General features: G+C 66.8%; 2 protein-coding genes across 5 annotated transcripts; one reads left to right on the top strand and one right to left on the bottom strand.

Annotated features, from left to right (window-relative positions):
* Nucleotides 1–2,486: 2,486 nt before the first annotated feature.
* Nucleotides 2,487–14,680, bottom strand: PARP10 (poly(ADP-ribose) polymerase family member 10). The gene is made up of 14 exons (XM_058814743.1): nt 14,626–14,680; nt 13,936–14,526; nt 13,772–13,866; nt 12,568–12,704; nt 12,033–12,193; nt 10,974–11,207; nt 9,582–9,800; nt 7,348–7,904; nt 6,063–6,275; nt 5,825–5,960; nt 4,756–5,694; nt 4,545–4,678; nt 4,298–4,475; nt 2,487–3,055 (listed from the first exon to the last, which is right to left on the bottom strand). Exons 1-14 carry the CDS (start codon nt 14,678–14,680, stop codon nt 2,730–2,732), a joined length of 3,975 nt encoding a protein of 1,324 aa, XP_058670726.1. The 3' UTR covers nt 2,487–2,729.
* On the top strand, nt 12,671–21,408 carry GRINA (glutamate ionotropic receptor NMDA type subunit associated protein 1). Of its 4 annotated transcripts, none has more exons than XM_058808498.1 (7): nt 12,671–12,845; nt 16,578–16,917; nt 17,835–17,947; nt 18,022–18,222; nt 19,260–19,388; nt 19,599–19,742; nt 20,588–21,408. In XM_058808498.1, exons 2-7 carry the CDS (start codon nt 16,608–16,610, stop codon nt 20,735–20,737), a joined length of 1,047 nt encoding a protein of 348 aa, XP_058664481.1. In that variant the 5' UTR covers nt 12,671–12,845; nt 16,578–16,607; the 3' UTR covers nt 20,738–21,408. The 4 variants fall into 4 exon arrangements, with proteins under 4 accessions (XP_058664481.1, XP_058664490.1, XP_058664499.1 ...); XM_058808507.1 differs by lacking the exon at nt 12,671–12,845 and adding an exon at nt 14,212–14,255; XM_058808516.1 differs by lacking the exon at nt 12,671–12,845 and adding an exon at nt 14,278–14,404.
* Nucleotides 21,409–21,733: the final 325 nt, after the last annotated feature.

Raw genomic sequence — 21,733 nt, 5'->3', positions numbered from 1 at the left:
TGGGGAGCTGCGGATCCTCTGTGGGGAGATGGGATTAGGGACGGGGATCAGCGCTGGGAACCGGGGCTGGGAACCGGTGCCTTGATCCAGAGCTGGTGCTGGGAGCCAGAGCTGTTGCCAGGTCCCGGAGCTGGTGCCGAGAGCTGGAGCTGGAACCAGGAACAGGAGCTGGTACCAGAAAAAGGCGCTGGAACCAGAAAAAGGAGCTGGAACCAGGGGCTGGAGCTGGAACCAGGAGCAGGAGCTGGTACCAGGAGCTGGTGCCAGGAACCGGAGCCGCTACCGGGAAAAGGAGCTGGAGCGGAGAGCAGGCGTGTGTGCAGCCCCCCAGTGCGTGAGCACACCAGGGTGTGGTGGACACGGGTGGACACGGGTGTGTCCAGCCCCGGCGGCTGCAGTCACGCCCAGGTTCAAGCACCGCAGTGTGCACAGAGAACACACCTGTGCACAAACACACACACATATGCACTAGGGGGGCCTCGGGAGCTACAGAGACCCCCGGTGCCCCCTGCCACATCCAGTTGCTGGCGTGCACAGCCCCCCCGACCCCCAGCCCCATCGGGGCCATCGCGTGCCGAACTGACCCCGACAACCCCAGCACCACCGCACCCACCCCACGGGGCTCAGAGACCCCCGAGCCCCCCGGAGCGGGGAGGCGTGAGGACCCCCGGGATCCGACACCGGGGCAGCGCCGAGGTCGGGATCCTGTCCCGGTCCCTCTGTCCCCTCCGTGGTACCTGCCGTGAGGGGGACAAGGCTCAGACCCCCGCCCGCTCCCGCTGCGGCCGTACCGGGGCTGCCGCTCGCTCCGTCCGTCCGGATCCGGTGCTGGCGCAGCCGCTCCTTCCGCGGTCATGTGCCGGTGCCGGCACGGGCGCAGGGAGCGAATCCCCCGGCCAGAGCCGGACAAAGGGCCCTTTTCAGCCGCGCTGGGCCCCGCGGGCCCCTCGGCGTCAGGGGACAAAGGTCCGGCACGCTTGGCACCGGCAGCGCCGGGCACTCCCCGCCCGGGGCACCCGCGGGGCGCGGGGCACCGGACTCTGCAGAGGGGGTGGGCGTGCGGCGAGGACCCCTCCCGCACCCCCGACCCTCCGGGCTCTCACCTCCATCCGCCAGCGCTCCGCGGGGAGCGGGGCTGGCGCCACGTGCGCGGGGCTGGCACGGCTGGCACGGTGCCCGCCGGGATCCCAGCGCTGGCACACGTCAGCGGGGCTGGCACACGCCGGCGCGGTGCCACCGCACCCTGCCCGGGAGCCGCCTGTGCCCGCGGGCCCGGGGCCGCTGGTGTCACCCTTGTGCCCACTCTTTTGTGCCGCCGGTGTCACCCTTGTGCCCACTCTTTTGTGCCGCTGGTGTCACCCTTGTGTCCACTCCCTTGTGCCGCTGGTGTCAACCTTGTGCCCAGCCCGTGTGGGGTCCCCAAAGGGGCGCGGGGGTCACCAAGACCCCCAGCCCTGCCCTCACCCACCTGGGGCATCTCAGAGGGCAACAGGGCACACTGGGCACGCCCGCCTCACCCTGCCGCTGCCTGCTGGAGGGTCTTACCCGGTGGGCAGCAGTGCTGGCAGCACTGCCCACGGCGGGGGCTCTGCCCAAATCCACAGAGTGGGCACCGGGGTCCCCCCAGCACAGCTTGGGGTGCAGGGGGACAGAGGAACAGGCAGGGAGCAGGGAGAGAGCAGGTGAGGAGCAGGATGGATGCAGGTAGGAAGCAGGTGGGGAGCAGGGAGGAAGCAGGGAGCACGATGCAGGTAGAGAGGCGGTAAGGAAGGTGGGGAGCAGGTGGGGAGGGGGCAGGGTGCAGGTGGGAAGCAGGAAGGGTGCAGGGAACAGGCAGAGGTGCAGGTGAGGAGCAGGGAGCAGGGAGGAAGCAGGGAGCAGGCAGGGAGCAGGATGCAGGTGTGGGGAGCAGGCAGGGAGCAGGTGAGGAGCAGGATGCAGGTAGAGAGGAGGCAGGGGGCAGGTGGGGAACAGGAAGGGTGCAGGGAACAGGGAGAGGTGCAGGTGGGGAGCAGGGAGCAGGTAGGAAAGAGGCAGGGAGGAGGGAGGAAGCAGGGAGCAGGTGAGGAGCAGGCAGGGTGCAGGGAACAGGCAGAGGTGCAGGTGGGGAGCAGGATACAGGTAGGTGCAGGCAGGGAGCAGGTGAGGAGCAAGAAGGGTGCAGGGAACAGGCAGAGGTGCGGGAGTGGCCAGGTCCAGCCCTGGGGTGGCCCAGAGCCACCACCCCGCACAGCCACCTCACTGGGGGACACAGCACCCACACACAGCCAGGCTCCTGCCTGACCCCACTCCCAGTGCTCCCAGTTGGATCTGGGACCCCATCCACCCCAATGCCAGTGCTCCCAGTTGGGACTGAGACATTCCCCCTATTCCAATGCTCCCAGTTGGGTCTGGAACTTCCCCTCCTCTCTCCCAGTCCCCCCTCAATCCCAGCCATGCAAAAGACTCCAATTGATTAAAAATTCCAAATTTTATTTTCAGTTTTATTCTAAATTTCACTGGTGTCACACAGGTGACCCAAAGTCCTCCTGCCCACCTGCTGCCCTGGCACGAGGGTGCCCAGGAGTGTCCCCAAGTGAGGATCCCCCCACTGTGAGCTCCTGGACAGGGCAGGAACATCCCTGCACACCTTGAGCCCCCAGACACCGTAACCCCCACCTTGGCACCAGTGCCAGGGGACGCCGAGAGGATAAAAAGGGGTCGTTGCAGCAGAGCCCCTGCCGGGGGGCTCAGAGGGGGCCCCCGTGGCGGCTGCGGCAGGTGATGAGGTACTGCGGGTAGGCCTGGGTGTCGTTGAAGATGACGAAGATGTCGGGCTGCCGCGGGTCATCCACCACGCTGTGGTAGCGCTGGGGCGCCCCGGAGCCCTCGCGCGGAGGGGGTGCCCGCAGCCCCCGCCGCCCGGCCGTGAACTCCCCGGTCAGCACCTTGGCCATGAAGATGAACTTGGTGCCGCCGGCGCTGGGCGGGGAGTAGCGGTCCCGCGCCGAGATCGCCGCGCGCACCGCGAAGTAAACGCCGCGGCCGTAGAGCGTGGCTGCAGGACGGGCATCAGCTGGGGCACGGGGGGTGTGCCGGTGGCACTGGGAGCACATCGGCACCCTGGGGCCACATTGGCACCCTATTCCGCACTGAGGGCACCGTGCCCACCTTGGAAACCCCTTCCCATGCACCTGTGATCACCCTGTTCCTGTGCAAATGGCACTGTGCTCACCCCACCACCCCATTCCACGCCAAGGGCACTGTGCCCACCTCACCACCCCATTCCACACTGAGGGCACCGTGCCCAACTTGGCACCCCATTCCCATGCCCCCATGATCACCCTGTTACAATGCAAATGGCACTGTGCCCATCTCACCACCCATTCCACACCAAGGGTGCCATACCCACCTTGGCACCCCATTCCCATGCACCTGTGATCACCCTGTGATCACCCTGTTCCTGTGCAAATGTGCCCATTTCACCATCCCATTCCTACACCAATGGCACCGTGCATACCTTGGCATCCCATTCCCATGTACCCATGAGCACCCTGTTCCCGTGCAAATGGCACCATGCCCACCTTGGCACCACCACCTTGGCCACCACCCCCTTCCCACGCACCCATTATCACCCTGTTCTTGTGCAAATGGCACTGTGCCCACCTCTCCACCCCGTTCCTACACCAATGGCACCGTGCCCACCTTGGCACCCCACTCCCATGCCAATGGCACCCAGTGCCCTGTTCTCATGGTGCTGTCAGCATCATGCCCACATGGACACCCTGTACCCATGCCAATATGACACCGTGCCCCCCTTGGTGCCCTGTTCCCATGCCAATGACACCATGTCCCCCCTTGGTGCCCTGTTCCCATGCTGATGGCACCATGCCCTGCCTTGGTGCCCTGTTCCCATGCCAATGACATCGTGCCCCCCCTTGGTGCCCTGTTCCCATGCTGATGGCACCATGCCCTGCCTTGGTGCCCTGTTGCCATGCCAATGACACCATGTCCCCCCTTAGTGCCCTGCTCCCATGCTGATGGCACCATGACCCCCCTTGGTGCCCTGTTCCCATGCCAATGACACCGTGCCCCCCTTGGTGCCCTGTTCCCATGCTGATGGCACCATGCCCCTCCTTGGTGCCCTGTTCCCATGCCAATGACACCATGTCCCCCCTTGGTGCCCTGTTCCCATGCTGATGGCACCATGCCCTGCCTTGGTGCCCTGTTCCCATGCCAATGACACCATGCCCCCCCTTGGTGCCCTGTTCCCGCACCAAGGGCACCCTTGGTCACCCCCCATGTGCCTGGCGCTCACCATTCTTCCCGCAGAAGCTGCGGTTGAAGCCGTGCAGGCAGATCTCGCAGCTGGAGGCCTTGGTGGTGCCGTGGAAGAGGACGCGCTCCACGACGGTGCCGGCGGCACAGGCGCGCTTCACGCTGCCCTTCTTCAGCTGGTACTGCTTGTACAGCACTGGATGGATCAGCTTCTGCACCTGTTGGGCACCACCGTGTCACTGCTGCGCCACGGGGACACCCTGGGGGTCCCCCGTGCCCAGCCCCACCTGCACGATGCTGATCTGGCTGTGCAGCTCCTCCAGAGTGCTGCAGAAGTGGCGCACCGTGTCGGCGAACTCCTCCGAGTCCTCAGCCAGCACCATCAGCCGCACCTCCTCCTCCAGCCCAGCCACCTCTGGCCCTGCCATACACGGATAAAGCCCTGGTGAGTGTGGGCACAGCGAGAGGCACGGCTGGCCCCATGGCACCCACACGCACCGAGCAGGAAGAAGGCGCTGTCCAGCGGGGGCTGGCTGCGGCAGACGGGCACGGCGCGGGCGCTGCCGATGTCAAACTCCTCCATGCGCTCCAAATCCACAGTGAAGGGCCGCCCATCCAGCACCAGATCCAGCCGGCGCTCCTGGCGCGACCAGGCCTGCTCCAGCAGCGCTGCTGCCTCGGGGGCATAGGGGACAGCGGTGCCAGAGGGGTCCCAGCGCACCCAGTGCGCGGCAGCAGCGGCGGCAGTGGGGTCAGCGGTGGCACCGTGCCCCGGCGGTGGCAGACGGTGGAGCAGCAAGGCGAGCTCTTGGGCAGCCAGGGCCGTGTACTCGGCGAAGCCGCGCAGCGTGGCGGTGTCACCGCGCAGACTGAGCTGCACGGTGTGCCGGCACCGCAGCAGCGCCAGCGCGCAGCGCCCGGCAGCTGGCAGCGCCCGCAGCCGCTCGCTCGCCACGTCCTGCGCCCGCAGCCGCCCCGCCAGTGCCCGCTCCAGCTCCCGTGCCACCGCCGAGGCGTCCTGCTCGGAGGAGCAGAACAGCGTCACCCGTGCCGTGTCCGCCGCCAGCAGCGCCTCCTCCAGCGAGGCCTCCCGTGCGGCCAGCAGGCTGGCATCCTCCTGGGCCTGCTCCTGCTCCTGCTCACGGCTGTAGGAGCTCAGGGACAGAGCGGTGGCGCGCGCCAGCTCCTCCTGCTCGTGCCTCGCGTGGTCCATGGAGAACTGGATGGCCAGGGCCATCTGCACCTCCTCTTCCTCCTCCTCCTCCTCCACGCCGGGGTCCGACAGCAGCTCCTTGGCACCATCACCACCGGCTGCACAGATGAACGCGGCGTTGGGATCCCACTCGTCACCAGGGAGGGTGTCAGGCCACGGGCCGGGGCTGCCACGGCCATCGGTGTCGCTCGGGCGCAGTGCTGCCAGCAACTCCTTGATCTCCTCTGTGGGAGCAGCGGGGTGTCAGCCATGAGGCCCCACCACCATGTCCTGGGGAGGAGCAGCACCTGTGGCCTCCTCATCCCACCGCAGCACCCGCAGAGCGGGCACCAAAGTGTCACCCTCGCCCCTCACCTGCGCTGGAATGGAAGCCATGGTCACCCCCATCCCCATCGCCATCAGCAGCGGCATTGTGGCCCTCAGGCAGGTCCTGGTGCCAGGAGCGTGGCCAAGGCTCCCTGCTTGGGGGCAGCAGCTCCTCCAGCTGCAGCTGTGGGGATCAAGGGTGGCATCGCCAACGCTGCTGTGGCACAGCAGGGACCAGCACAACGGCACCCACTTGCCAGACCCCTCCCTCCCCACGAGGCTGCACCTGGGGATCTGGAGGGCTCCAGGGTTCACTGTCCAGCTGGATGACGCACTGGAAGCGGCTCTCCAGCTGCTGCAGCAGGCTCTGCCCAGCCGGGTCCCGCAGGAAGCGGGCAACGCCGGGAAAGCGCAGGGTTGTGGGGTGCGAGGCCACAGAGTCCAGCAGGCTCTGCAGGAAATCCGCCATGGCCTGGCACCGGCCAAGCTCCCCGCTCACCTGTCAGCAGAGGGGCAAAGGGTCGGCACCTGGGCACCAGGGCCTGCCCAGCTCCCCACTCACCTGCAGGCGGTGTGGGCAGCACCACGGGGCTGGCAGCCGTTGGCACAAGGATGTGTTGTGAGCATGAGGAGGTGGGGGTGCAGTAGAGACCCCTGCCCATATTTGCCTGCACCTGCCCGCACCTGCCTGCACTGCTGCCTGCACCTGTCTGCACCTGCCCACACCTGCCTGCACCTGTCTATACCTGCCTGCACCTACCTGTACCTCCCTGCTCTGCTGCCTGCACCTGCCCACACTGGTCTGCACCTGCCTGCACTGCCCACACCTGCCTGCACCTGTCTGTACCTGCCTGCACCTCCTTGAACTGCTGCCGGCACCTGCCCACACCCCTGTCTGCACCTGTACCTGCCTGCACCTACCTGTACCTCCCTGCACTGCTGCCCGCACCTGCTTGCACCTGCTCACACCTCTGCCTACACCTGCCTGCACCTGCCCACACCTACCTGTACCTGCCCACACATGTCTGCACCTGCCTGTACCTGCCCACACCTGTCTGCACCTGCCTGTACCTGCCTTCACCTACCTGTACCTGCCCACACCTACCTGCACCTCCCTGTACTGCTGTCTGCACCTGGCCACATCTCCCTGCACCTGTCTGTACCTGCCCACACCTGCCTGTACCTGCCCACACCTGTCTGCACTTGCCTGTACCTGCCTTCACCTGCCTGTACCTACCCACACCTCCATGCACTGCTGCCTGCACCTGCCCACATCTCCCTGCACCTACCTGTACCTGCCCACACATGTCTGCACCTGCCTGTACCTGCCCACACCTGTCTGCACTTGCCTGTACCTGCCTTCACCTACCTGTACCTGCCCACACATGTCTGCACCTGCCTGTACCTGCCCACAAATGCCTGTACCTGCCCACACCTGTCTGCACTTGCCTGTACCCACCTTCACCTGCCTGTACCTGCCCACACCCCTGCACTCGATGCTCTTTAAGGTCTCTTCCAACCTAGTCATTCTGTGAATTCCACAACTTCTCCTGCTCCTGCCTGCAGCTCACCCGGAAGCCAGAGATGTCCCCCCCCTCCAGTGGCAGCAGGGACACTTCGGGGACGCTGCTGAGCACGTCCTGGTAGTGCTGCTGCAGGTAGCGCACGGCTCCCGGCTCCGCTGGCACCAGTGCCTCGTCCTGCACCGACACTGCTGACACCGGCTCTGGCACCACCACCGACACGGGCCTGGGGGGCCGGGCCTGGCTGGGCACGGCCCCGAGCCCCTCTGTGTCCTTGTCCCTGCTGGGGAAGGTGGCTGGGGGCTGCCCCGGCGCCGGGTGTGACGTTGGCACTGTTGGCGCTGGCGCTGTGTCCGGTGTGGGGTTCGTGTGTGCCACAGCAGGGTCTGAGGTTGGCACTGAGTCCGGCGGGCAATCTGTGTCCAGCAAGGGCTCCCTGACCAGCAGGGGCTCCGTGTCAGGAGGAGAGGCTCTGTCCGGAGCAGGGACAGCGTCCGGGGGCACGTCCGTGTTCTCCTCCAGCAGCTCCAGGAAGGGAAAGTGGGGGGTGAGCTCCAGCACCGTGTCCTGCAGGCAGTGTGGCCTCTGCAGCACCCGCTCTGCGGCTGCGGGGACAAAGGGACGGGCAGCTGGTGGCACAGAGCGGCTCCCTGTGCTCCTGTGATCACCCCGTTCCTGTGCAAATGGCGCTGTGCCCACCTTGGCACCCCCTTCCCATGTCCCCATGATAACCCTGTTCCTCTGCAAATGGCACTGTGCCCACCTTGGCACCCCCTTCCCATGTCCCCATGATCACCCCATTCCTGTGCAAATGGCGCCGTGCCCACCTTGGCACCCCTTTACCATGTCCCCATGATCACCCTGTTCCTGTGCAAATGGCACCATGCCAACCTTGGCACCCCGTTACCATGTCCCCATGATCACCCTGTTCCTCTGCAAATGGCACCGTGCCCACCTTGGCACCCCTTTCCCACGTACCCATCACCCTGTTCCTGTGCAAATGGCACTGTGCCCACCTTGGCACCCCCTTCCCATGTCCCCACGATCACCCTGTTCCTGTGCAAATGGCACCATGCCCACCTCACCACTCTGTTCCCTCACCAAGAGCACTGTGCCCACCTTGGCACCCCATTCCCATGTCCCCATGATCACCCTGTTTCTGTGAAAATGGCACCGTGCCCTCCTTGGCACCCCACTCCACACCAAGGGCACCGTGCCCACCTTGGCATCCCATTCCCATCCACCCATGATCACCCTGTTCCTTTGCAAATGGCACTGTGACCACTTCACCACGCTGTTCCTGCACCAAGGGCACCGTGCCCACCTTGGGACTCTGTTCCCGCACCAAGGGCACCACGAGCACCTTGGCACCACCCCATTCCCATGCACACATGATCACCCTGTCCGTGAGCAAATGGCACCATGCCCACCTCACCACCCCATTCCATACCAAGGGCACCATGCCCACCTCACCAACCCTTTCCACACTGAGGGCAATGTGCCCACCTTGGCATCCCATTCCCATACACGCATGATCACCCTGTTCCTGGGAAAATGGCACCGTACCCACCTCACCACCCTGTTCCAGCACTGAGAGCACTGTGCCCACCTTGGCACCCCATTTCACACTGAGGGCACCATGCCCACTTTGGCACACCATTCCCATCCACCCATGATCACCCTGCTCCTGAGCAAACAGCACTGTGCCCACCTCACCATCCCATTCCACATCAAGGGTACTGTACCCACCTCACCATCCTGTTCCTAGACCAATGGCACCATGCCCACCTTGGCACCCCATTCCCATGCCCCCACCATCACCCAGTTCCTGTGCAAATGGCACCGTGCCCATCTCACCACTCTGTTCCCACACGACGAACACCATGCCCACCTTGGCACCCCATTACTGCACCAAGGGCACTGTGCCCACCTCACCATCTCTTTCCACACCAAGGGCATCGTGCCCACCTTGGCACCCCATTCCCATGCATCCATGATCACCTGTTCCTGTGCAAATGGCACCATGCCCACCTCACTACCCTGTTCCCACACCAAGGGCACCATGCCCCCTCACCACCCCATTCCATACTGAGAGCACTGTGCCCACCTTGGCACCTCATTCCCATGCACCCATTATCACCCTGCTCCTGTGCAGTGTGCCAGTGTGCCCACCTCACCACCCTGTTCCCGCACCAAAGGCACCTTGGCACCCCATTTCCATGCGCCCATGATCACCCTGTCCCTGTGCAATCAGCCCTGGCTCCCTGGCACCATGCCCTCACCTGCCGGCTCCTGGAAGGTGACGATGGCCCCGTGCCCCCCTGGCAGCACCCGCACGTCGCTGACGCGGCCGCCGTCGCTGCGCCGGTTCTCAAAGTAGAGCTCGAGCAGGTCCCGGCCCAGCACCGTCCCCAATGCCCTCACCCGCACCGCGGGGCTCCGTGGTACCCGCAGCAATGCCAGTCCCTGCCGCCGTGCCCGCTGCTCCGCCGATGCCAACTCTGGGGCACGGGCAGCGCTGGCACCGCATCCCCATGGCCGTGCCATCGCCCCCACCATGGCCGTGCCACCGCGTCTCCATGGCCGTGCCACCGTGCCCCCACCATGGCCCTGCCACTGCTCCCACCGTGGCTGTGCCACTGCATCCCCATGGCCATGTCACCACCTCCACCATGGCCGTGCCACCGCCCCCACCGTGGCCATGTCATCGCCCACACCATGGCTGTGCCACCGCGTCCCCATGGCCGTGACACCATGCCCCCACTGTGGCTATGCCATCGCCCCCACCATGGCTGTGCCACCGCGCCCCCATGGCCATGTCACTGCCTCAACCGTGGCCATGCCACTGTCCCTGCCATGGCCATGCCATCGCCCCCACCATGGCTGTGCCACCGCATCCCCATGGCCATGTCACTGCTCCCACCACGGCTGTGCCACCACCCCCACCACAGCCGTGCCACCGCTTGCACCATGGCCGTGCCACCGCCCCCACCATGGCCCTGCCACCATCCCCACCATGGCCGTGCCACTGCCCTCACCGTGGCTGTGCCACCGCCCCCACTATGGCCATGCTACCGCATCTCCATGGCTGTGCCACCGCCCCCACCATGGCCATGTCACTGCCCCCACCATGGCTGCGCCACCGCCCCCAATATGGCCCTGCCACTGCCATCACCATTGCTGGGCTACTGCCCCCACCATGGCCATGCCACCTCCCCCACCATGGCCGTGTCACCACTCCCACCATGGCTGTGCCACCCCCGCCACCATGGCCGGGCCACCGCCCCCATGGTGCTGTCATGCCCAGAGTTTGGGCACCTGGCAGAACCCGCGCCCCAAAATGCCATCCTGGTGTCCCCCCAAGATCATCAGCCCACTCAACACTCCCACCCCTGGCACCAGGGCACCTGGCAGATCCCATACCCCAAAACACCACCCCGGTGTCACCCCCAGACCCCCCAGCCCATCAGCCCCCTGCCCCCAATACTCCCATCCCTGGCACCAGGGCGCCCAGCAGAACCCATGCCCCAAAATGCCACCCTGGTGTGTCCCACAGACCCCCCAGCCCATTAGCATTCAAGCCCCCCAACACTCCCACCCCTGGCACCAGGACACCCAGCAGAACCTGCACCCCAAAATGCCACCCTGGTGCCCCCCAGTGTCCCCAGTCCCACCTGGGGGGCTCAGGGGCTCCTGCAGCCGCAGCAGGCTCCAGCCGGGCACCGAGCCCTGGCACAGGGTGACAGTGCCAGGGGACACCCCCAGCAGGGTCCCCAGGTGCTCGGGGGGGGTCCCGGGCTCCAGACCCCGCAGTAGCAGGTGGGAGGGGTCCCAGGGGGGGGCCGGGCGCACCCCCAGCTCGGCCCCCCCGAGCCTGTGGCTGCCGTGGGCCAACACGTTCTGTGCGTCTGGGGAGGGAAGGCAGGGTCACTGGGGGCTCACCCAGCACCCCTGCGACCCCCGGGGGCACAGCACCGCTCACCAGTGCTCCCAGCGGGGCTGGGAACCCCTCAGCCCATCCCAGTGGGACTGGGAACCCCCACACCCCATCTCAGTGGGGCTGGGAACCCCCACATGTTATCCCAGTGGGGCTGGGAACCCCAACACCCTATCCCAGTGCTCCCAGTGGGACTGGGAACCCCCACAGCCCATCTCAGTAGGGCTGGGATCCCCCACATCTTATCCCAGTGGGGCTGGGAACCCCAACACCCCATCCCAGTGGGGCTGGGAACCCCCACATGTTATCCCAGTGGGGCTGGGAACCCCCACACCCCATACCAGCGGGGCTGGGAACCCCCACACCCCACCCCAATGCTCCCAGTGGGGCTGGGAACCCCACAGCCCATCCCAGTGCTCCCAGTGGGGCTGGGAACCCTATCCCAGTGCTCCCAGTGCAACTGGGAACCCTATCCCAGTGCTCCCAGTGCAACTGGGAACGCCAAATACCACCCCAATGATCCCAGGAGGACTGAAACCCCCAAATCCCCTCCCAGAGCTCCCAGTAGGACTGGGATGGTTACACACTCCATCCCAGTGCTTCCAGTGGAACCGAGATCCCCAAATCCCACCCCAGCGCTTCCATTGCAACTGAGACCTCCAAATCCCACCCCAGTGCTCCCTGTGGGACCGGGACCCCCAAATCCCCCCCCAGTGCTCCCTGTGGGACCGGGACCCCCAAATCCCACCCCAGAGCTCCCAGCTGAACCGGGACACGCCCCCCTGCCCAAGCTTACCCTGGGGGTCTTCGAAGGTGAGGAAGAGGAGGGGCCCGAGGCGCTGGCAGCTCTGCACGGGCCCCCCGCCCGAGCGCCGCCGGCTCTCGAAGTACAGCACCAGCAGCTCCTCGGGGGCGTCGGGGGGCACCCCCCTCACCTCCAGCACCCCCCCGGCCATCCTGGGCCACACACACGTGTGGGGCTGGGGTCCTTTACGCCCCCTCCCCCCCCAACCCGCTGGGACGCCCCGTGACCCCAAGCCCCCTCCCCAAACTCCCCGTTCGTGCCCCTCCCCGGAGCGAGGGTCCCCTCGGCCCCGCGTCCCCGGGGCGGGACCCCCCTTTAGCCCCGGGACCCCCGCCCCAGGGCGGGACCCCTCGATCGCCGCGCACCTCCCCAGCCCCGTGGGGGTCCCACACCCCCCGGAAGGGTCCCCCCACACCCCGCACCGGATCGGGACCCCCCGATCGCCCGGGACCCCCCAGCCCCATGGAGGTCCCACACCCCCCGGCAGGGTCCCCCCACACCCCGCGGGGCAGGGCCCCCCACGCACCGGACGCTGCGAGGCTCCGCCCCGGCCGAGAACAGAAACCGAAACGGGACCAAAACGGGAAGGGGAAGGGCGGGGGGCGGGACCGGGGTGGGGACACGGGACAGCCCCCACGCGGGACGCGGGGACGCGGAGCCGTCCTGCAGAGGGGGACTGGCGACTGCGGGACTGGCCACACGCGGGACACGGGAGGAGCACCACGGGTGACAAGTGACTGTTCCTTGTGCGTGACAGGCCCCACGAGTGACCGGGGACACGGAACTGACCCCAGAGGTGACAAGGTAACACGGCAAAAGCCCCACAGAGGTACACGAGAATGACGTAGGCACATGGGCCATCCTCAGGGTGACAGGAGGACACGTGGCTGTCCCTCATGCCTGACCGAGGGATCCGTGACCGTCCCCACGAGTGACCAGGGGACACGGAACTGACCCCAGATGCAACAAAGGGACACGGAATAAGCCCCCACAGAGTTACACAAGAATGGCGTAGGCACATGGGCCATCCCCAGGGGTGACAGGGGGACAAGTGACTGGCCATCCTGAGTGACCAGGGGTGAAAGGGGGACATGTGGCTGTCCCTCGTGTGTGACCGAGGGATCCGTGAGCAGCCCCACGAGTGACCAGGGGACATGGAACTGACCCCAGACATGACAAGGGGACACCAGAAAAGCCCCACAGAAGTACATGAGAATGACGTAGGTGCACAGGCCATACCCAGGGGTGACAGGGGGACACGTGGCTGTCCCTCATGCCTGACCGAGGGATCCGTGACCGTCCCCACGAGTGACCAGGGGACACGGAACTGACCCCAGATGCAACAAAGGGACATGGAATAAGCCCCATAGAGGTACACGAGAATGGCATAGGCGCACGGGCCATCCCCAGGGGTGACAGGGGGACATGTGGCTGTCCCTCACGTGTCACCGCGGGCACGTGACCGTCCCCAGGAGTGACCTGGGGGCACAGAACTGACCCCAGAGGGGACAAGGGGACACCAAAAAAGCCCCACAGAGTTACACGAGAATGACGTGGGCACATGGGCCAGCCCCAAGGGTGGCAGGGGGACACTTGGCTGTCCCTTGTGCGTTACTGGGGGACTTGTGACCAGCCCCACGAGTGACCAGGGGACACAGAACTGACCCCAGACATGACAAGGGGACACGGAATAAGCCCCACAGAAGTACATGAGAATGACGTAGGCGTACGGGCCATCCCCAGGGGGACACGGGGACACGTGGCCGCCCCTCGCGTGTCACCGCGGGCGCGTAACCGTCCCCACGCGTGACCAGGGGAAACGGGACTGATCCCAGAAGCGATAAGGGGACACGGAATAAGCCCCAAGATGTACACAAGAATGATATAGGCGCACGGGCCATCCCCAGGGGTGAGAGGGTGACACGTGGCCGTCCCCTGCGCGTCACCGCGGGCGCGTGACCGTCCCCACGCGTGACGCGGCGGGGCCGGGGCCGCCCGCGCCGAGTGCGCGCTGCCGCCACCAGCGGGCGCTCTGCTGCACGGCCCCATGGCCCCGCCCCCAAATAGGCCCCGCCCCTCATCAGCTTCTGTGGCCTACGCAGCATTAGCGGGCCGGGCCCCGCCCAGTCCCCGCCCCCTGCAAAGCCCCGCCCCGTGCAGGCCCCGCCCCGCCCGGCGCGCAGCGAGCGGACCCCGCGCAGCTCGGCCCGGCCGGTGAGCGGGGGGCGCGGAGGGATCGGGGGGTCCGGGGCTCGGGTGAGGGGTACCGGCGGCGAGCGGAGGGTGCGGAGGCTCCGGAGGAGCCCCCGAGCGCGGTTCCCTCCGCCGCTTCCCGCTGCCGCAGTCCGCAGCGCACGGGTTCGGTGCGAGGCGGGGGGGTAGCGAGGCGGGGGTAGCGGGGCCGAGCGGGACCCCGCGGCCGCGGGCACGGCGGGGGTCTCCGGGCCGCTCCCCCCGCGGCAGCGCTCGGGGATTAGGCTCGCTGCTGCCGTAAATAGGCCGCGCCGGGGCTTTACCGAGCGTCAGGGCAAAGCGGCTTACGGGACTCGGAGAGAACCGGGGGGGGCGGCGGCACCCCCGCAACCCGTGATGCGGGAGCACCTGCACCCCCGCAACCCCGCCCGCCGGGCTGTGGGCATCCCTGCGCCCCCCGCACGCCGTGCTGCCGGCTCCCCCGCGTCCCCCGCACGCCGTGCTGCGGGCACCCCCGCACCCCGTGATGCGGCCCCCCCGCATCCCCGCAATCCGGGTGCGTTCACCCCCCGCACCCTGCGAGCCCACAGCGCCCGCACCCCATAGCCCCGCTCGGGGTGCCCCCCGTGCCTCCGTGTGGGGTGCGCGCCGCGGCCCCTGACCCCTTTCAGGGAGTATCCCGTGCCCCATACACCCCAGGAATGCCGAGGCCCGAAATGCGCCCCCCGCCCGGTGTCGGTGCCGCCCCCGCGGCGCCGCAGGGCCGGGCCCCCCCCGTCCCGTCGCCCGCCCGCCCGCCCGGGGCGCGGGGCCGTCACGCGGCCGCCGTGGTTGCGCCACCGGCCGGCGCTGCCCGTTGGCCGGGCCGGGGCCGCTGCGGCACCGGAACAGCGGCGGAACCGCTTGGGCACCGCCGCCTGCCAGGCTGCGGCACCGGCAGCGAGCCCGCGCGGGTACCGGTGCCGGTACCGCACCGCCGAGTGCGCGATCCCCGCGTAGGGCGCAGCGGCCCCTCCCGCACCGCCCGGTTTTGTAACCGGGCTCCGGGAGCGGGGGCGGCCCCGGGGCTGCGGTGGAGCCCGCCCGGCTCGATGCGGTGGGGCCGCGGCCTGGGTACGGGCCTGGCAGGACGCCGCCGCTCCCGGTGACGGCCCAAGGGGGCAGTGAAGCAGCGCCGGGGCTCCCCCGCACCGCTGCCGGTAATCGCGGCGGGAACTGGTCCCGCATGGCGATCCCAGCCCCGCACTCCGACCCGCGGCCTCCGACCCGCGGCCCCCGACCCGCACCCGGTCCCGCACAGCGATCCCAGCCCCGGGGCTGTTGCCATGGCAACGGCCTCACCGCCGCCATCTTGTGCGGGCACGGGGGCGGGGGGAGCGGGATGGGAGCCCCCCATGGCGGGGACCCCCATTCTGGGCATCCCTGAGTGAGGGACCCCCACCCCGAGGCATCCCCGAGTGAGGGACCCCCATCCCAGGGCATCTCCCGAGTGAGGGACCCCCATCCCCAGCATCCCCTGAGTGGTCACCCCAATACTGGAGCATTCCCTGAGTGAGGGACCCCCAATCCAGGGCAACCTTGAGTGAGAGACCCCCATCCCCGGGCATCCCCCGAGTGTGGGACCCCCATCCCCGGGCATCCCCTGAGTGAGGGACCCCCATCCCAGGCATCTTTGAGTGCGGGACCCCCATCCCAGGGGCATTTCTGAGTGAGAGAGCCCCATCCTGGGCAACCCCCGAGTGTGGGAATCCCATCCTGAGGCATCTTCCAAGTGAGGGACCCCCATCCCTGGGCATCCCTGAGTAAGGGACCCCCATCTGAGGCACCCCCCGAGGAAGGGAACCCCATCCCAGGTGTCCCCGAGTGAGGGACCCCCATCCTGGAGCATCCCACGAGTGAGAGACCCCCATCCTGGGTGTCCCTGAGTAGAGACCCCCATCCCAGGCCATCTTCCACATGGGACCCCCAGGGTGGAGGGTGATGGCCATGGCAGGCTGATGATGGCCATGGAGGGGTGATGGCCATGTGGGGTTTGATGGCCTTGGGGGGCTGATGGCCATGGGGGTGATGAGGAACAGGGTGACAGCAGTTGGGAGGGTGATGGCCATGGGGGGTTTGATGGCCATGGGGGGCCGATGATGGCCATGGAGGGGTGATGAGGAAGGAGGCCCTGTGTGGCTACTGAGGACAGAGTGATGGCTGTGGGGGGACAGCCATGAGGGGCTGATGGCTGTACTGGGGGGGACGAAGATGAGGGGACGAAGGCTGTGAGGGGTGATGAGGAGGTGGGTGACAGCCATGGGGGACGATGCCACCATCTCTAACCCCCTGTCTCCCCCACAGCACCAAGGCGGCCGCAGCCTGCGCGCCACCATGTCCCACGAGAAGAGTTTCCTGGTGACGAACGACGGTTTCGGGGGCCAGCAGCCGCCCGCGGTCCCCCCAGCGTACCCGCAGCCCCCGTACCCTGTGGCCCCGTACCCCCAGCCCCAGTTTGGCCCCACGCCCTACCCGCAGCCGGGCTTCACGCAGGGGCCGGGGCCGTACCCGCCACCGGGGCCGTACCCCCCCGCCGGGCCGTACCCCCCCGGGCCGTACCCCCCGCCCGGGCCCTACCCCCAGGGCCCCTATGGGCAGCCGCCCTATGCCCAGCCCCAGCCCATGGTGCCCGGAGACCAGGACTGTAAGTACCGGGAAAAGGGGGGTGGGGGGCTGCAAATGGGCTGGGGGACCCTCCCGGCTGTCACACGGGGATGTGTGACACACCTGGGCTCCTGTCTGAGGCTGGGGGTTCAGGGGGCAGGGCAGCCCCTGGGTTTGGTCCCCCTGGGTGGGGGACCCTCCTGGCTGTCACACGGGGGTGTGTGACACACCTGGGCTCCTGTCTGAGGCTGGGGGTTCAGGTGTGCAGGGCAGCCTGTGGGTTTGGGCACTGAGGGAATCCCTGGGGGGCTCTCTTGGATGGGGAGCAGTGCAGACTTGGGGGGGGTGGTCTGGCAGCTCAGGGGGCTCAAGTGGGGCAGCAGGGACCCCTCTGTGGCTCCTGGCTGCTGTCCCACATGTCCTGGGGGGCAGCTGGGGGTCTGTGCCCACCAGGGACAGTGACTCTGGGAGAGGGGACACTGCCCAGAGCCATGCCAGCTGTGACACCTGGCGTTGGGGGGCACAGAGCTCCACTCCCCATGCATCCTGGCTGCTGTCCCACAGAATCTGGGGGACTGTGCCCACTGGGGATGGACCCTGGGATGGGGGTGACACTGCCCAGAGCCATGCCAGCTGTGACCCATGGCTTTGTGGGGCACTCCCTGTAGCTCCTAGCTGCTGTCCCACATGTCCTGGGGGACCATGCCCACCAGGGATGGTGCTGGCATGCCCAGAGCCGTGCCAGCTGTGACAGCTGGCTTTGGGGGACACAGAGCTCCACTCCCTGTGGCTCCTTCCCAACAGATCCTGGGGAACTGTGCCCACTGGGGACAGCACTGGCTGTGACCCTGGGAGGGGGGACATTGCCCAGAGCCATGCCAGCTGTGACACCTGGCTTTGGGGGACACTCCCCGTGGCTCCTGGGACCCTCCCAAGCAGTGTGCCCCCTCCCCACAGCCCCCCTGCACAGCACCTACCACGAGGACGGGCCCCCCTCCTACTATGACAACCAGGACTTCCCGTCGGCGCACTGGGACGACAAGAGCATCCGGCAGGCCTTCATCCGCAAGGTGGGACACGGGGGGCTCGGGGCGGGGTGCAGGGCATTGGGGGACCCCCCCGTGACCCTGCCCCCTGTCCCCAGGTGTTCCTGGTGCTCACGCTGCAGCTGACCGTCACCTTCGCCTTCGTGACCGTCTTCACCTTCGTCAAAGGCGTGCGGGGCTTCGTGCAGCGCAACGTGTGGACGTACTACGTGTCCTACGCCGTGTTCTTCATCTCCCTCATCGTCCTCAGCTGCTGCGGCGACTTCCGCCGCAAGCACCCCTGGAACCTCGTGTCCCTGGTGGGCTGGGGGCACGGCTGGATGGGCGTGGGGAGTGGGGGCATCCTGGGCCAGGGGCACGGCATGGCAGGGGATAAGGGTGCTGGGCTGGGGGCGCATGGAGGGTTTGGGGGTGCCATGGTGGGTTTGGGGATGCTGAGCCAGGGGCACACAGAAGGTTTAAGGGTGCTGGGATTGGGGCACGGGGAAGGTTTGGGGGTGCCATAGTGGGGTATTGGGGTTTCTGAGCCAGGAGCACACAGAGGGTTTAAGGATGCTGGGTTGGGGGTCCACGGAAGGTTTAGGGGTGCCACAGTGGGGGCAATTGGTGGGGCAGGTTTGGGGGTGCTGAGCTAGGAACACACAGAGGGTTTAAGGGTGCTGGGTTGGGAGCACATGGAAGGTTTGGGGTGCTATGGTGGGGGTGGGTATAGGGGTGCTGAGCGAGGGGCACACAAAGGGTTGGGAGACGCTGAGTCAGGGGGCACGTGGAAGGTTTGGGGGTGCCATGGTGGGGGCACTTGGTGGGATGGGTTTGGGAGTGCTAGGCCAGGGAGCACACGGCAGGTTTGGAGGTGCCAGGCTGAGGGGGCAGATTTGGGGTGCTGCACCATGGAGGTTTTGGGGCAGATTTGGAGCTGGTGGGGTGACAGGGCAGGTTTGGGGGTGCTGAGCCAGGAGCACACAGAGGGTTTAAGGGTGCTGGGATTGGGGCACGGGGAAGGTTTGGGGGTGCCATAGTGGGGCATTGGGGTTTCTGAGCCAGGAGCACACAGAGGGTTTAAGGATGCTGGGTTGGGGGCACATGGAAGGTTTGGGGGTGCCACGATGGGGTGGGTTTAGGGGTGCTGAGCCAGGAGCACACAGCAGGTTTAGAGATGCCAGGATGAGGGGGCATATTTGGGGTGCTGCTCCATGGAGGTGTTGGGGCAGATTTGGGGATTCCAAGCCAGGGGCACACAGAAGGTTGGGGGATGCTGACCCAAGGGGCACATGGCATGTTTGTGGGTGCCAGGCTGGGCACACAGGCCTGATGGGTTCCCTCTTTGCCTTGCCAGTCCATCCTGACTGTCAGCCTGTCCTACATGGTGGGGATGATCGCCAGCTTCTACGACACCGAGGCTGTCATCATGGCTGTCGGCATCACCGTCGTCGTCTGCTTCACCGTGGTCATCTTCTCCCTGCAGGTCAGCGCCAGGGCTGCCCCTGCTCCTGCCTGGGGGGCTCCAAACTGGGGGGGAAGCACCCCAGTGACTCTCTCTGGGCTCCTGGGGGGCTGTGGGATCTCCTCTCATGGGCCTTTGGACCCCAGATGGGGTGTACAGCCCTCCCCAGTTCCCTGCGGGCTCTGGGGGCTCCACCCGGGCTCTGACCCTCCCCAATCCCCCTCCCCACAGACCAAGTACGACTTCACCTCGTGCCGGGGCGTGCTCATCATCTGCCTGGTGGTGCTCGTGCTCTTCTCCATCCTCTGCATCTTCATCCGGAACCGCATCGTGGACATCGTCTACGCCTCGCTGGGGGCCCTGCTCTTCACCTGCGTGAGTCGGGGGGCTGGGACCCCCAGATGCTGGGGGGGGGCAGTGCCACCAGCACCCCTGGGTGCTCTGGCTCCGTGGGGACACACAGGGTGTGCTTGGGGTGCCTGGTTGATTTGGGATTGGGGGATTTATGGGACTTGTTGGTTCCTCCTGCCCCTGACACTGCCCCATTCCGCAGTTCCTGGAGGTGGACAAGCAGGGTGTGCTTGGCTGGTTTGTGGTGGGAGGGATTTATAGGACCTGGTGGTTCCTCTTGCTCCCCACAGTGCTCTGTTCCACAGTCCCTGGTGGTGGACACACAGGGTGTGCTCAGGGTGAAGCGTGCAGGGTGTGCTTGGCTGGTTTAGGGTTGGGGTATTTATGGGACCCGTTGGTTCCTCCCACCCCTGACACTGCCCCATCCTGCTGTTCCTGGAGGTGGACACGCAGGGTGTCCTTGGGGTGGATGGTGCAGGGTGTGCCTGGCTGGTTTGGGATTGGGGGATTTATGGGACCTGCTGGTTCCTCCCTCCCCTGACACTGCCCCGTCCTGCAGTTCCTGGCGGTGGACACGCAGAGTGTGCTTGGGGTACCTGGCTGGTTTGGGGTGGAGGGGATTTATGGGACCTGTCTGTTCCTCCCTCCCCTGACACTGCCCCGTCCCTGGCAGTGGACACTCAGGGTGTGCTTGGGGTGTCTGGCTGGTTTGGGGTGGAGGACACCTGTGGGATCCACTGGTTCCTCCTGCCCCACACTGCCCCGTCCCACAGTTCCTGATGGTGGACACGCAGGGTGGAGGGTGCAGGCTGTGCCTGGCTGGTTTGGGATTGGGGGATTTATGGGACCTGTTGTGCCCCGTCCCGCAGTTCCTGGCGGTGGACACGCAGCTGATCCTGGGCAACAAGCAGCTGGCGCTGAGCCCCGAGGAGTACATCTTCGCCGCGCTCAACCTCTACACCGACATCATCAACATCTTCCTCTACATCCTCGCCATCATCGGCAGGGCCAAGGAGTAGCCGCCGCCCCCTCCCAGCCCCGCCGCTCGCCGCGGCCCCGCCCCGGTCGGGATCCCCTCCCCGTAGCCGGTTTTGTCGCCGTTCTCATCGCGTTCCCCGGCGGTTCCTGCCCCGCGGGGGCTCGCTGGTGCGGGGCTGCCACGGCCCCCCCGGCCCCCTGCTCCTCCCTGCTGTGAATACGATTTTCCTCCCCTACCCCACCCCGTTGCGTTGAACGCGGACTGGAAGCACTTTGGAACCCCCTCTGTCCTGTCCTGTCCCCTCCCTGTCACCACTCCAGCTGCGCAGGCAGGGGCAGTGCCAGCAGCACTGCAGACCCCCGGGGCCACTGTCCCTGCCTGTCCCCACCCCAGGCCCCCCGTGCCACATTCCTGTGGCACCTCCAGCCATCCCCGAGGCACCGTTCCCACGTGGGTGTACCACCAGAACCCCTCGAGCCACTGTCCCTGTCTGTCCCCAGACCCTGAGCCTGTGGCACCCTCCTGCTCTGAGCCACTGTCCTCATGTGGAGACACTCTGAGACCCCCCAAACCACCAGCCCTGCCCATTGCCACCTGCCTGTCCCCACCCCCGTGCCACAGCCCCGCCTGTGGCACCCCCAGACCCCCCCTGCCCTCCCCGCGTGGCCGAGGCCCCATCCTGGTCCTGCTGTTAATAAATTGTCTTGTTCATCTCCCACGGCTCTGGCTCCATCGCAGGGTGTCCTGCTGTCCCCACCACGTTCCAGCTGGGGTCGGGTGCCACCAGGGCTGAGGACAGCCTGGGGACAGAAGGCTCAGGGTGAACCCCAGCAGGACCAGAGGAGGCAGCCAGGTGAGGTTGGGTCCTGTTTCCTGAGGCTGAGGGGAGGTTTAGGGTGGATACTGGGGAAATTCCTTCCTGGAAGGGGCTGTGGAGCCCTGGCACTGCTGCCCCAGGCAGGGCTGGAGTCCCCATCCCTGGGGGGATTAACAGATGTGTGTATGTGGCATTTGGGGACATGCTCTGGGGTGGCCT

Source organism: Ammospiza caudacuta, chromosome 1 (assembly GCF_027887145.1).
Source record: "Ammospiza caudacuta isolate bAmmCau1 chromosome 1, bAmmCau1.pri, whole genome shotgun sequence".
Taxonomy (NCBI): Eukaryota; Metazoa; Chordata; class Aves; order Passeriformes; family Passerellidae; genus Ammospiza; species Ammospiza caudacuta.
The sequence above is the reverse complement of the archived record's forward strand: the minus strand, read 5'-3'. Positions and strand labels throughout refer to the sequence as shown.

What these genes read in the sequence shown, in the direction of transcription:
- PARP10 (XM_058814743.1), bottom strand. Translation starts at nt 14,680, where the DNA reads ATGCCCACAGCCCGGCGGGCGGGGTTGCGGGGGTGCAGGTGCTCCCGC. An exon ending in CAGGTGCTCCCGCATCACGG is followed by an intron (nt 14,527 to 14,625) that starts GTTGCGGGGGTG and finishes TATTTACGGCAG; the next exon opens with CAGCGAGCCTAATCCCCGAG. An exon ending in GGAGCCCCTGAGCCCCCCAG is followed by an intron (nt 9,801 to 10,973) that starts GTGGGACTGGGG and finishes CCCGTGCCCCAG; the next exon opens with AGTTGGCATCGGCGGAGCAG.
- GRINA (XM_058808488.1), top strand. Translation starts at nt 14,761, where the DNA reads ATGCGGCCCCCCCGCATCCCCGCAATCCGG. An exon ending in GGCAGGCCTTCATCCGCAAG is followed by an intron (nt 17,948 to 18,021) that starts GTGGGACACGGG and finishes CCCTGTCCCCAG; the next exon opens with GTGTTCCTGGTGCTCACGCT. An exon ending in GGGCCCTGCTCTTCACCTGC is followed by an intron (nt 19,743 to 20,587) that starts GTGAGTCGGGGG and finishes CCCGTCCCGCAG; the next exon opens with TTCCTGGCGGTGGACACGCA.